This window comes from Paramisgurnus dabryanus, chromosome 22 (assembly GCF_030506205.2).
Source record: "Paramisgurnus dabryanus chromosome 22, PD_genome_1.1, whole genome shotgun sequence".
NCBI classification, from domain to species: Eukaryota; Metazoa; Chordata; class Actinopteri; order Cypriniformes; family Cobitidae; genus Paramisgurnus; species Paramisgurnus dabryanus.
Genome location: NC_133358.1, coordinates 26,677,367 through 26,691,967, shown reverse-complemented (window position 1 = coordinate 26,691,967; position 14,601 = coordinate 26,677,367). Strand labels below are relative to the sequence as shown.

The window sequence follows — 14,601 nt, the reverse complement described above, 5'->3', positions numbered from 1 at the left end:
AAAGTTTTAAATATGGATATTTCTACAACAACACCGCGCGGATTACCCTCAGAAGACCTTTGTTTATCATCCTGGAGCCGAGTGGATTTAATTTGTGAAGGATGGATGCACTTTTTTTGGACTTGAAGGTCGTGGACCCCGTAACATTACATTTAATCAACTGAAAGATCTAAAACATTTTCTAAAATATCCGAAAATGTGTTTGTCTCAAAAACGATGGACATATGCAACTCGGACAGCTTGGGGGTGAGTAAATCATGGGTTTAATATCATTTTTGGCCGAACTATCCCTTTAATTGTGCAGAACTTTAAGGCTTAATATAATTCAAACAGATGAGTTACAACTAAAAATCCACCATCCCTCACAGTTAAACGGCATGAAGGGCAACCTGCACATTACATAATTTGGCCCAATGGCAACCACCCCAAACCCTCTAGCATTCATGTTTGGCATGGGCACGCACTTACATTTCCTTTACAAAATGTAATTCAAGTTTTATCTACGGTGCCCATCATCCAATTCATGTCTGCCTTCCTAAGCAAATAAGAAAACCAATGCTCGTGCGACTGTAACAGCCAGGCACCATACCTACAGATTAAACTCCTTAAACAAGATAAGCTGCCATTGTTTTATTTCTATCAAAGCGTCCCCAGGGGACACAGAAGTACATGAATTCCAACCAATTCTGACGTTTTTCACGCTCTTAAAGTTGATTCGATAACATCAGCTACAGTGGAAAATATGGAACGTTCATGTGGCTGCACTCATGCAGGAAATTAAAATTCCAGAGCGATATTTTCTCTCCCTCACCCAAATCGGGGTGAGACGGGGTTTGCAGGGTTAGAAAAACAATCAGGATGAAGAGGAATGGTCAGAATGTCTCATGAATCGGAATCACTTGAATAATTTAACGATACCAACTACGTATCTGATGAGAAAGTTCAGTCAAGCTTGTTGGGGCATCTGTGAGAGCGAGTTGGATTTAGTTCTTTCAGAAGTGGCGTGCTGGGTGTTGGAAGAACAGGAAGAGGAAGAGGAAGATCTTGGAAAATGAGGACATCTGAGACTGTTTGCAGAGTACAAGCTGTCTTGGAAGAAAATGACTGGCAAGAAGTCAAAACAGTTCATGGTTTTTTAACTGTAGGAGGAGTGGAAGAGTTTTTATTGAGTGCTGCATTGGTTAGAGATGTGCATGAATAGTCGAATATTCGAACTGCAATAATTATTTGAAAAGAAAAAATGTTTTTCAAACAGGGTTTAAAAAAACATCAGCGCAAGGTTAAGGCATATCGCTACATAATGCTCACTTAATGCTTTTTCACTTTTATATAGTCACATCTCTGCTGACAAACCAAGGTTAATTTAACAAAAATAATTTCATTTAGACAAACACCCAGGATCAAATCAAAACCTGATGGATAAAATTAAGTCCTGCCCTACGATATTTACCACTAAATATGCCTTACATTAAAAATATCACATAATGGGTTGGTTTCCCGGACATGGTTTATTCTAGTCCCAGGCTAAAATCAATGTGACCTCACATTGATAAGAGAATTAAAATGACAGTCTAATCAGACTGCAGGTGGATTTTTTTTTATTGTAGTATGGTTGTGTTCACACACTGCCAACACACATTATGTCCAAAGACCTTATAAAAGTGGATTTAGCATAATAGAAGCCCTTTAAATGAACTATTTGTTGATGGTCAACTTAGTATTCTGACCTGATTTAAATACAACATACGTCCACTGTGTCATGTGATGTATTTACCAAAATCACAAACTCAACTCATAACATAATCATGCTCTTTTAGCTAAACCTTTTATAAGTAATTGTTTATGCTCTTGTTTTGTTCATAATAATTGTTATGTGGTTTGTAGTTTGAAATATTTTTAATGACCTGCAGACCCTGCGTTATGTGCTGATCCATATCCTATATGTGTAAGGAGAGCAATTCATGCTGGTACACACCAGGTCTGCTCTCAAAATAGGCTCTCACCCACCGACTGAAGCATTAGCATTCCATGTGGGTAGCAGAAGCGCCTTCCGCCAGCACAGCCTGACTCTCTCTTTTTCTCTCACTATCTTTCACTTTCTCTTGTACATCATTTTCCATTCAAAATTTGCCTCGCACAGCAGAGTGGCATAACGTCTGGATAGCTTAACCTGAACACTTGTGTTAAATACTGATCTTAATTTCTCCTCTATTAAAATATCTCAGATGGATATCTCAGTTTTTGTATGAGTTTCAAATTAGTTTAAAATTTGTCCGGAAGGATTGACAGACAGTAGCTTTACCAGATTATTGTCTGGCTTTTTTGGTAACTGCAGTTATATAACATTATTTTAAGCAGGAATCAAAACTTAGGCAGGACAACATTCTTACCATGTACCTATTTGGAGAAGAGCAATTAGAAGACATTTTAACAGGAACAGGTGCGCTTTTGAATGGTGTTGACGTGCTTACCAGAATTTGTCACCAAAGAGCCATCAGGTATGTTCATGGTTAATAAAGCAAGTAGATAGCCTGTTCATTTGTTCGTTGGGCCGGATTGCTTTCATACTTTTACCGAACTGCTGCTCCAGAGTTTGTTTGCAATCGGGCTGAGACCATCTGGATCCGAGCACGATTGCCGTGTTCGCAGATGCCAAATCGAACCAAGGCAGAAAAAGCACTAGGTTCCGAAACAAAGGCTCAGGTCTGAAAACACTCTACGATGGACAGGAGAAGGGAGGAGGTTTGGTACAGAGAGATGGACAGGAGAGAGAGGAGGTTTGGGACAGAGAGTTGGACAGGAGAGAGAATGTGTTTAGGACAGAGAGCTTGACAGGAAAAGAGGAGGTTTTGGACAGAGAGTTGGACAGGAGATAGAGGAGGTTTAGAACAGAGAGTTGGACAGGAGATAGAGGAGTTTTAGAACAGAGAGTTGGACAGGAGATAGAGGAGTTTTAGAACAGAGAGTTGGACAGGAGATAGAGGAGTTTTTGAACAGAAAGATGGACAGGAGATAGAGGAGGTTTAGGACAGAGAGCTTGAAAGAAGATAGAGGAGGTTTAGAACAGAGAGTTGGACCGGAGATAGAAGAGTTTTTGGACAGAGAGAGGGACAGGAGATAGAGGACTTTTAGGACAGAGAGCTGGCCAGGAGAAGAGAGGAGGTTTTGGAGAGAGAGATGGATAGCAGAGAGAGGAGGTTTTGGATGGAGAGCTGGACAGGAGAAGAGAGGAGGTTTGGGACGGAGAGTTTGAGTTTAAAGAGAGAAGGTTTGGGACAGAGAGCTGGACAGGAAAGAGGGGAGGTTTAGGACAAATAGCTGGACAAGAGAGATATGAAGTTTGGGACAGAGAGCTGGACAGAAGAAAGAGGAGGTTTAGGACGGAGAGCTGGACAGGAGAGAGAAGAGGTTTGGGACAGAGAGCTGGACAGGAGAGAGAGGAGGTTAAGGACAGAGAGCTGGGCAGGAGAAGAGAGGAGGTTTGAGACAGAGCTGGATAGGAGAAGAGAGATTTAGGACGGAGAGCTGGACAGGAGAGATTTAGGACGGAGAGCTGGACAGGAGAGAGAGGAGGTTTAGGACGGAGAGCTGGACAGGAGAAGAGAGGAGGTTTGGGACAGAGAGCTTGACAGGAGAAGAGAGGTTTGGGACGGAGAGCTGGACAGAAGAAGAGATGAGGTTTAGGACAGAGGGCTGAACAGGAGCAGAGAGGTTTGGGACGGAGAGCTGGACAGAAGAAGAGATGAGGTTTAGGACAGAGGGCTGAACAGGAGCAGAGATGTTTGGGACAGAGAGCTTGATAGGAGAAGAGAGGTTTGGCACGTAGAGCTGGACAGGAGAAGAGAGGAGGTTTAGGACAGAGGGCTGAACAGGAGCAGAGAGGTTTGGGACAGAGAGCTTGACAGGAGAAGAGAGGGTTGGGATAGAGGGCTAGACAGGAGAAGAGAGGAGGTTTAGGGCAGAGAGCTGGACAGGAGAAAGAGGAGGTTTAAGACAGAGAGTTGGACAGGAGAGAGAGGAGGTTTAAGACAGAGAGCTGGACAGGATAAGAGAAGTTTGGGTCAGAGACCTTGACAGGAAAAGAGAGGTTTGGCTCAGAGAGCTTGACAGGAAAGAGAGGTTTGGGTCAAAGAGCTTGACAGGAAAGAGAGGTTTGGGTCAGAGAGCTTGACAGGAAAGAGAGGTTTGGGTCAGAGAGCTTGACAGGAGAAGAGAGATTTGGAACAGAGAGCTTGACAGGAAAAGAGAGGAGTTTTGGAATAGAGAACTGGACCTACCTGGAGAGAGAGATGCCAGAACAGCTGGTCTCTCCACAATGCCTCATCTGTTCACAGTCACCGGATTATTAACTTGAATCTGATCTCTCTACTAGAATCAGCCTTGGGCAACAGAAGAATGCTAGGAATCAGAGGACTTGCCGCTATCTCTCCATCTCATTGTCTTTAACTCTTGCCCTCTCACTCCAGTTCTCCAATTATTTAGACTTTTTTGATAGGCTAAGTACAAAAAGGTCTCTTGTTCTCAGCTGTCCCAGGGTTAATGTTTTTAATCAACACTCTTGCTGAAAATATCTTATTAGCATTTCAGGGCTTCTTCTAAATTGCTGTACAGCAGCAACACATTTGAATGATTTTTAAACTTGTGACTTTATTTGATATTATAAAAGTGAATGGGGACTAAGGGTGTCTTACTATGAAATTGCTAAAACAACTATGAAAGTATCACACATGTAGTCAAATAATTTGCATGTGTTATATTTAAATTCTTAAGGCAAGCTTGGTCTTTTTATAGCGAGTTTGCAGTTTGACAGACCCAATTCCAATTTACTGTAGTTTTATGGAATACAGTTGCTGGGATTCCTAAAACATTCAACTTTAACAAGTAGACCTGCTGTTATCGGATCCATTGTAAGCTTTTTTGGCTTTAAACATGATGTTGTCTGTAACATATGTTAGCAAGGTGTCTTTCTGCTTTGTTTACTGAAGAGCCAGCAAGGGTTTGCTCATGGCGTGTGTTAGTGCAGAATCGAACAGGGAAGGTCTGTTTATAGGGTAAGCTAGCAGGGTGTAATGGATTGTGTTAGCAGGATGTACAGTTAGCAGGGCAATGTTAGCACAGAATTGCATTGGCCTGGTCTATATCTAGGATTTCCTTGCAGGGTTTAATGACTTGTGCTAGCGGGATGTCGAACACAGAAATAGAATAAGCAATTAAGAATGGCAGATTAGCATGAAACTGGGAATGGCCGATGCTTTAGGTCATTGCAGAATTATGGTCGGTACTTGACAACCTGTTACTTTTCTCGGCACTGGTTAAGATGGACTGTGGTGTGATCTTTGGTAAGAAAATTGGACTTTTAAATCTTTTAATAGAAAATCTTAGTGTGCATTTCATTTAGTATGTCAATTCTAATAAAATGTAAATTATACTATGAGTTAAAAATATCTATGGTTTGATGACATATGAAGCACCCTCTAGGGGAAGACACGGGATGTTTCAGTTTTATCCAAGAACTCCATTCAGGTTTTGTTGACACTTTGATATGTTGTTCAGTGTAGCTGTGTGGTTTCACTTCCCACTACAGATTATCTTTGCACACTCATTGTTCGCTGTTAAAGAGGGAACATGCATTTGGCAATGAGGCGGAAAGGGGAACAGGCATTTGGTAAATACCCTCCAAATGTTATCCTTGGAAACCACTAGGAATGCATAGAGACCGGGGTCCTTCTCACCACAGTAAAAACTGACTGAGTGTAATATGGTTTCGATTATAAGAAGGAAGGAAGAAAATAAATAAATAGTTCTTACTCTCTCATATACTGTACCTGGACTTTCTTGACTTAAGCTCAACAGGAGGTTTGTCCCCTGCAAAAAGGAAATCTGTATGGATTATGGATTATCCTCTTGTCCCAAGGGTATCGTTACTGAACTTGATTTTGTGTGCCAACACACTCACATATATATATATGTGTGTGTGTGTATATCTTCTTAGCTAAATTGTCTCTGTCGCTATGTCTTTCCCTTAAGAAATGAATTGTGATGTCACATCTTTACAGGCTTACGAATCTTTGACAGTTCATTAAAGATCTGAGTTCATCTGTTCTCTGTTATAAAAATCATATCCACACAGTGAACTGTAGAAACGCTTGTCAGTCATTACCAGCGGTGTGGCATGATCCACTTAGACGTTTCCTGTCTCGTGCTTGGAATTAATCGGATACTCCATCAGCTCTGTCATTTGTAATCAGAGCTCAGGTCTCTGGAGCCCAGTGTGTGTATGTGTGTGTTTGTCTCAGGCTGTGTAGACTTGATGTGGATCTATTATACTTCATAAAACAGATTTTAATGGTACAATGGTAATGCCATGGTGTTTTTTGAGGTAGTAGGGAGTTTGAAGTATTGTACATTGTAAATTTTATAACCATTCAGTGGCAAATAACAGTTTAGGATTCCACTTAAAGGTCACTTTAAGAGCATGTTGCTTAAAACTAAATTATTTTGTGTATTTGGTGTAATAAAATGTGTTAGAGTGGTTTGTGGTAAAAAAACATAATTTTTTCCACATACCGTACATTATTGTTGCTCCTTTATGCCCTTCCTCCCTGAAACACGTTGATTTTGTACAAAGCTCATCGTTCTGAAAAGCGCAGTGTCCTCCGATTTGCCAGCTATCCAAAACGTTGTAATTGGCCTGAATACCTCTGACGTTAGCCGAAAATGTGACGTTTTTTATGTTTTGCTCCCTATGCAATATTGACAGGAATTAATATGGTCTTTACACACTTACTCAACAAATTGATGTAAAATCGTGAATTGGATAATAGGGGCTCTTTAATAATTCCATACATTATAATTTTATAGCCAATAAGAAAATTTTGAAAACAATGTTTTATTTTATCTGATGTTGTCAGCAGGCTGTTGTGGAATGATGAGATCATATCAGCGTCCCACAGAAATGTAATAAGACTAAAATAAATTGTATTTTACGACTCTTGCCAATATAGACAAAGCCAAAGTAAATAGAGTAAATAGGAGATTGTTATCTGATCACATTTATTGCATCTACCAACCTCACTGTCTTTATCATCTCACCCTAACCCATATTTTAGATTTGGTTTGGCTGAGTCATGCCATGAACAGAGGTGGAATAAATTTATTTAGACAGAAATCAATAATGCAGAAAACAGTCTGGAACTCAAAAGTCAAGTGTTGTGCATGTTTACAGTGCTACCATTGGCTGAAGAATGTTGTAAAAATGATTGGTTCCAGTGCTTAAAATAAAACCACCATTGTGCGATTTTGTAATGGTGTTTAAACTTTTCGCATAAGTGAAGATACTTTTTTTGTAATTTTTTGCATGAGCGTCAGTACCTTTTATATTGTTTTCCTTTTTAGCAACTTTTTAGCATCTTTATTTAGCATGAATGTCCATACTTTTTAAGTACTTTTTTACTTTTTAGCTTTTTATCATGCATTTCGATTCTTTAAGTACTTTTGGCTTCTTTTTTGGTATGAACGTCCATACTTTTTTAAGTACTTAACTACTTTAAGTACTTTACTTTTAACTACTTTTTAGCATGTGCGTCTGTACTTTTTAATTTGTTTTTACGTTTTAGCTACTTTTTTAGCATGAAATTCAGTACTTTTTAAGTACTTTTTTACTTTTAATAACTTTTGTCGCATGATCGTCAGTACTTTTTAATTAGTTTTTTTTACTTTTTAGCTACTTTTTTTTAGTATGAGCATTGATACTTTTTAAGTACTTTTAGCTTATTATCATGAGCCTTTAGTACTTTTTAAGTACTTTTTTTACTTTTTAGCTACTTTTTCAGGATGAGCCTTAGTACTTTTTAAGTCCTTTTTCACTTTTTAGCTACTTTTTTCAGCAAGAGTGTCAGTACTTTTTAAGTACTTTTAGCTTCTTTTTTAGCATGAGCCTTTAGTACTTTTTAAGTACTTTTTTACTTTTTAGCCAATTTTTTTAGTATGAACATCTCTACTTTTTAAGTACTTTTAGCTTCTTTTTTTGCATGAGCCTTTAGTACTTTTTAAGTACTTTTTTACTTTTAAGCTACTTTTTCAGGATGAGCCTTAGAATTTTTGAAGTACTTTTTTACTTTTTAGCTACTTTTTTAGCATGAGTGTTGGATCTTTTTAGGTACTTTTTTACAGTAGCTTTTATTTTAGCATGAGCGTCAGTACTTTATAAGTACTTTTTTACTTATTAGCTACTTTTCTTAGCATGTGTATCTTTACTTTTTAAGTACTTTTTTACTTTTTTAGCTACTTTTTTGCATGAGTGTCGGTACTTTTTAGGTGCTTTTAGCTTCTTTTTTGCATGAGCCTTTAGTACTTTTTAAGTACTTTTTTACTTATTAGCTACTTTTCTTAGCATGTGTATCTTTACTTTTTAAGTACTTTTTTACTTTTTAGCTTCTTTTTAGCATGAACGTTGGTACTTTAAGTACTTTTTAGCTTCTTTTTTAGCATGGGCGTCTGTACTTTTTATGTACTTTTTAGCTACTTTTTTAGCACGAGTGTCGGTACTTTTAAGGTACTTTTTAGCTTCTTTTTAGCATGAGCGTAGGCACTTTAAGTACTTTTTAGCTTTTTTTAGCATAAACGTCCATATTTTTTAAGTACTTTTTAGCAACTTTTTTAGCATGAGCGTCATTACTTTTTGAGTACTTATTAGCAAAAGTAAAGGTAAGGTGATTTTTATATTGGGATTAGTCCTTGCCAAATGGGGAAATTCGTTTTATGGTCACCCTTTTTTTTGTCTGTGAACTTGCATTTTTGGTGCCTGCTAATTGCTCAGCATTTTGGGTCTTATGTAAACAATTTGACAATTCAACACAGCTGTTCTGATGTGAACTCTTGCACAAGGATCTCGGGAGAACCTTAAATAAACTGATATGACGGCATATCTCTCTTTCCCATACTGTTTGTATCAGAGGTTAAGTTGGACATTTTCATTGTCCATCATTTCATTATCTAATATTACACATAATTTCATTTTTAATTATAATAATACATTTATGATATTTTTTATTGATTGATCTGCGCACTAAGTGAAGTGAAGTGAGTATTTGCCAATGTATGGTAACCCATACTTGGAATGTGACCTCTGCATTTAACCCATCCACTGGATGGGTTAAATGCATCCAGTGAATAGTGAACACACGCACTGCAAGTCGTGAACACACAAACACCCGGAGCAGTGGGCAGCTATCCCTGCAGCGCCCGGGGAGCAATTAGGGTTAAGGTGCCTTGCTCAAGGGCACCACAGTCACAACCCGCCGGTCGTGAGCCTCGAACCGGCAACGCTTGGGTTACAAGCCCAACACTCTAACCACTAGGCTACAACTGCTTTAGCCTATTGGCTAATTATTTTGCACACTTGCCACCTACTGGACAGGGGTTGGAAATTACACCTGCAACCTACTGGCCCATGTCGAAAGATCCCATTTCCAAATCTCTATGATATTCTGGGCCCTAAGATATTTTGACTTAGATCCTTACTTCAATCCAAGCTGAGAGGATTTTTATGTCTGTTTTCTTCAAAATTGTACATCTGATCACCAGCTATAGCACACCCCACCTCAGAAGACCTTATAATTTGAGATGCCATTCATATCCGTAGACCAAACACTGCCGAATGAGCAAATGTTTGTAATTTCAGGCAGATGCAAAGTTGTCCCACTTTCTAGCACGCTGCAAAGTGTTATTGCAGTTTCCCCATCACTCGTAAATTCTTAATATTGCTTCTGTGTTGTAAGTGAACAGTATGTTTTCCTTCTAATATCCGACCAAGCTGATCATTTTCTCTGATATCAGAAATGTAACAGCCGCTCTTACGCAGTTTGTTCGCATTTGGTCAGTTGTGTGTTTTGGAGCATTTCGCAGTTGCCAGCTTTGCTGCCTTCAAAGATGGTCGAATCCTCCGGGATGAGCCAAAATAGACTGAAATATCCAGGAATGTAAAACATGCTATCTGATCTCCGTCTCCGTGCACCGATTGTTTAAATAAAACACGAGCCGAATGAATATAAATGTCACGCCTTTATCTGTGCATCATGCTGTGGAGAGACATTGTCAGTTCGTACAAGACAGCAAAAGAGTTCGACAGCAAGAAAGACATGGAGAAAAGTGAGTCACAGTTGGAAGCAACAGCTAAAGCAGAGCACAAAAGAAAAAAAATGGAGGTTTGTAGCCGCTGATGTGGCCCTCATGGGCGGACTGTCCTCCGTGGTCCTTGGTTACAGACACATGACTTCTGGCGTGCTTTGCTAACTGGGCCTCAGCCAGCGCCCCATTTTCCGGCCAATGGTCCGCATTTGAATTTTAGAGTCATTACAGAGCGAGCAGGGTGGAGGTTTTCATCACAGAGGAAAGATGCTCAGCATGAAGGTTTGATGTCAGGGTGTGTGTGGCGATGGGTTTATACTGTAATAATTCCCAGCAGTAGCTGTGGTTTCTCTAGATTTAGTTATTCTGGAGTGGAAATCATAATTATGTACAGAAATAACCACACACTGGTCTTGATTTGATCTTGACATTCTGAATCACACATTAACAAACAGTATTTACTATTTAGTTGCTATTACGTTGCAATGCATCACAATTTTATGATTGGATGATTGTTAATGCGCACATTTTACCTTTGTAATTCTGAATGAAACTAAATTTTTTTTAGATAAATTATTAAATCCTGGGTTGTTTCGTTGGGTAAAATATGGACAAACCCAAATGTTGGTTCCCAGTAAGAAATTTTAAAAGATGTCTAAGTGCTTTTTAAACATGGCCCAGACGTCTAGGCTAAAACAAGGCACAATTTTGGTTAGACATCTTAAATTTAATAGACAAAATAAAATGAAATGAAATAAATAAATAAAACCAAACACCCTGTGATCACTGTTGACTGTTGAAGTTATTTTGGCAAAGCGACATGTAACCAAATTCTAATTTATTTTGGCTAGAATGGGTTAGTCATAGCCTAGTCACGTTTGATGCATATGAAAAACTTTTTTGGAAATGCTTCAACATTGAAGTCGTCCTCTGATTGGTTGAATTATACAGGATTTCGGGGAGATGTGTGTTGCAAACTTTAATGGTCAACACAAAGCCGTCTGATTGTAGAAGAAAGCTTTCTGTTTACATTGGTGACAACATGCTTCATCAAAATTGAATAAATGCTGCATGTTCAAAAGTATGCAAGGTATTTTAACGTGTTCGCTATTGTTTTTATAAACTTTAGAGACATTTGTGAATGATGGTTGCACCAGACTGTTATTGTGGCAACCTCTCCAAGCCCCTAAACATGCCATGGCACAAAGCGAAACACGATTGGTTGTTTTACGTGTCAGTCATATGGTCTCTTGGGCGGTCCTTGGCCATTAAAAGCTGCAATATTCTGGCTATGCGAGATGGCTGTTGCTTGCTGGGTTTGGAATCTAGAAAATGTCCATGTTTGACAAAACTGCATTTGCATTCATGCATTAATCCAACACAACTGTCTTTAAGCTGTAGATTTTTTAAGTATATGTGTTCCCTGGGGATTGAACCTATGACCAAATGAAATGCTTTACCAATTGAGTTAAAAGAGTACTTTTTTATACTACCTATACACTGAAAAAAAATGATTCATTGAATTTAATAAAAAAAAATTAAGGTAAGTGGTTGCAATCAATTTATTTAAGCTACATTTAAACAAAAGTTTTATATTTTATTTTACTTTACTTTACACATTTTTTGTTTAAATGTAGCGTAAATAAATTGATTGCAACCACTTACGTTAAAAAAATGGATTAAATTCAATTAATCATTTTTTTCAGTGCACTGCAAAAAATTATTTTCAAGAAACAAAATGTCTTAGTATTTTTGTCTTGTTTTCAGTAAAAATATCTAAAAATTCTTAAATTAATATGCTTTTTCTTGATGAGCATAGCGACCCAAGAAAATTAGTGTTGTCTTTAGACCAAAAATATACAATTTAAGTGATTTTGTGCATAAAACAAGCAAAAAATCTGCCAAGGGGTAAGCAAATTTGAATTTTTCTTGAATTTAGTGTTTAAGAAAAATTTTCACGATTTTTTGCTTACACCATTGGCAGATTTTTTTGCTTTTTTATGCACAAAATCACTTAAATTTTTGGTCTAAAAACTACACTTATTTTCTTGGGTCGTTTTGCTCATCAAGCAAAGTATCTTAATTTAAAAAATTTTAGATATTTTTACTGAAAACATTTTTCTTGAAAATCATTTTTTGCAGTGTAGCATTTTGGGTTGAAACAACCCAGCACAGGTTAATATAAACCCAACAGTTAATTTTAATAATATAAATATGTATTAAATGTATTTTTGAAAAATATGTTTGTAAAAACCAGATAATTTATTAAAAAGTTAATCTATAAATTTGACAGTAATTTTGTTAAAATGTGCTTTTTTTGTGTTTGCAGGGAACGATCTGTTCCTGGTGGCGGTACACGAGCTGGGTCACGCTTTAGGCCTGGAGCACTCCAACGACCCCACTGCAATCATGGCTCCCTTTTACCAGTACATGGACACAGAGAACTTCAGATTACCACATGATGATCTGCAGGGCATCCAGAAGATCTATGGTAAGGCCTTTTATGTTTCTCAGGACTGCAGGCACTCAACATTCAAACAAATCATTCATACCTCGTTTCCTCACATAACCCTTATTAATGGCGCTTGCTAAGATTTTTGGGGGGCCTAGCGGACGTTACATCATCCCAAAAATTGTGTTTACCTACGTTGAGGACCAAAGAACATCAAATAAAAAGCTTGAAGGGGGCTTTTTTGATTTAGCCAAATATCCATCCATCCAGAACATCAAGTCCAGTAAGGAAACCATTTGGAACACCTTAGCAACCACAAAAGAACCCCCGGCAACCACTCACAGCACCCTTAGCATCATGTTGGCAAAATAATTTAGAAGTCGAGTCTCTTTTGTTTACTTTATGCTCCACCACCCCATAAAAGTTAGGAAAGGGCATCTTGTGGATGATTAAATCCTGTTTCCTTGACCTCAACAGACCTTTGTGTTTTTGGTGGTTCACTTTCCTTCCACCCCACCCTTCGTTAACTAGTGGGAAGCTTCACCTTTCTACACATACAAACACAGGATGAGCCCTAGAGACCGGGCAGGGTGGAGATACTCATGAATCTTGACACATGTAGCATACATATATTACCAAGTACACTTTTATCTTTTTTACTCATCAGATACCAAGTATTAGAACAGCCAATGTTGCTTATAATGATACCAATATTAAATAAATATTATATGTATTAAATAAAAATATTTGATCAATTTAAAAATCTAAATCATAAAGTTAATATATGTCATAGTCATTTTTGACCCTGCCTGTAAAAATCCAGCTAAAGTCATTTTGTGTGATTTACTGTTTTCTACATAAAATCATTTTTAAAGTAAAGAACATTCTGTGAAAATATAACCTTGATATCTTTAATATTGACTAATCATAACAAATATTAAAATAAGTTATTGAAATCAAACTTTGACCCTCCATATCTCATAATTAGATTGAGACTTAAGGTCACATATATAAATCGCAAAAAAAAGGACTAGCTGGGTTTCCACAGGGACGGTTACATACACTGCGAGTTGCATGGGGTTAAATAAAAAAATAGAAATAAAACACTTACACAAAAGACATATTATATTTTTGTTTAATCTGAATGTCATGTGGCTATTACTGTGTGTTCACACCAGGTGCGAATTAAGCGAATAAATTGCGCTAGACGCTTGAACGTTTTGAGTTAATTGATTTCATTTGCGTGGGAATTTGCTGTTTAGATAGCTTGTAGTCTCAATATGTTTATAAGTAAAGAGTAATGAGTGTTTTTTACAACTTACCAGATTGTCTTACCTTCTCACTCACTTTCTTCCAAGCAAGATCCTTTTTATTCCTGTTTTTATAAAAGTACGTTAAAAGTAGTTTCTATAAAGGTACAAAGATGTGTCATACAGCTCTGGTAGTCAACATTCAGCGACGATAATTTTGTCCTCCATTGTTGTTTTGCATTTCTGCCTCAGCTCGCATCGTTGTCACTAATATAGCACGTCACTTATAGAGCAAGCTCTTAAATGGTTAACGCCGGCCGAATATCCGCCAAAGTTCAGATTTTTAAACTTGCACAAATCACCCGTTAAACTCGTAAAATGCTCATTCGTGCCACGTCACTTGCACCGCCTCATTCGTACGAATCACGCCACAGGATGTCTATAGTGTCTTTGCATTGACTTAACGTAAATCACTCACGCTTAACGCTTCATTTGCTTCTGGTGTGAATGCACCCTTACACAACACTACAATATATCAGAAAACTGAGAACTTACCGTATTTTCCGGTCTATAAGTCGCTCCTGAATATAAGTCGCATCAGTCAAAAAATGCATCATGAAGAGGAAAAAACATATATAAGTCGCACTGGACTATAAGTCGCATTTATTTAGAAAATTATTATTCTTTTGGGGGGCATTTTGTTTGTTTAGTCTTTCTCCATTGTCTTTAAGTTAATGTTTCAGTTAACGTTTTTTTTCAGGGGTAGGCTAC

At 37.8% G+C, this 14,601-nt stretch overlaps 1 protein-coding gene across 2 annotated transcripts in view; it reads left to right on the top strand.

Moving 5' to 3' along the window:
* Positions 1-14,601, top strand: part of LOC135740307 (matrix metalloproteinase-16-like) — an 87,784-nt gene that overhangs the window by 36,549 nt on the left and 36,634 nt on the right. For both annotated transcript variants that reach the window (XM_065258536.1, XM_065258537.2), the window contains one exon: positions 12,458-12,619. In XM_065258536.1, the coding sequence (XP_065114608.1) occupies positions 12,458-12,619 (162 nt within the window). The remainder of the gene's footprint in view (positions 1-12,457; positions 12,620-14,601) is intronic.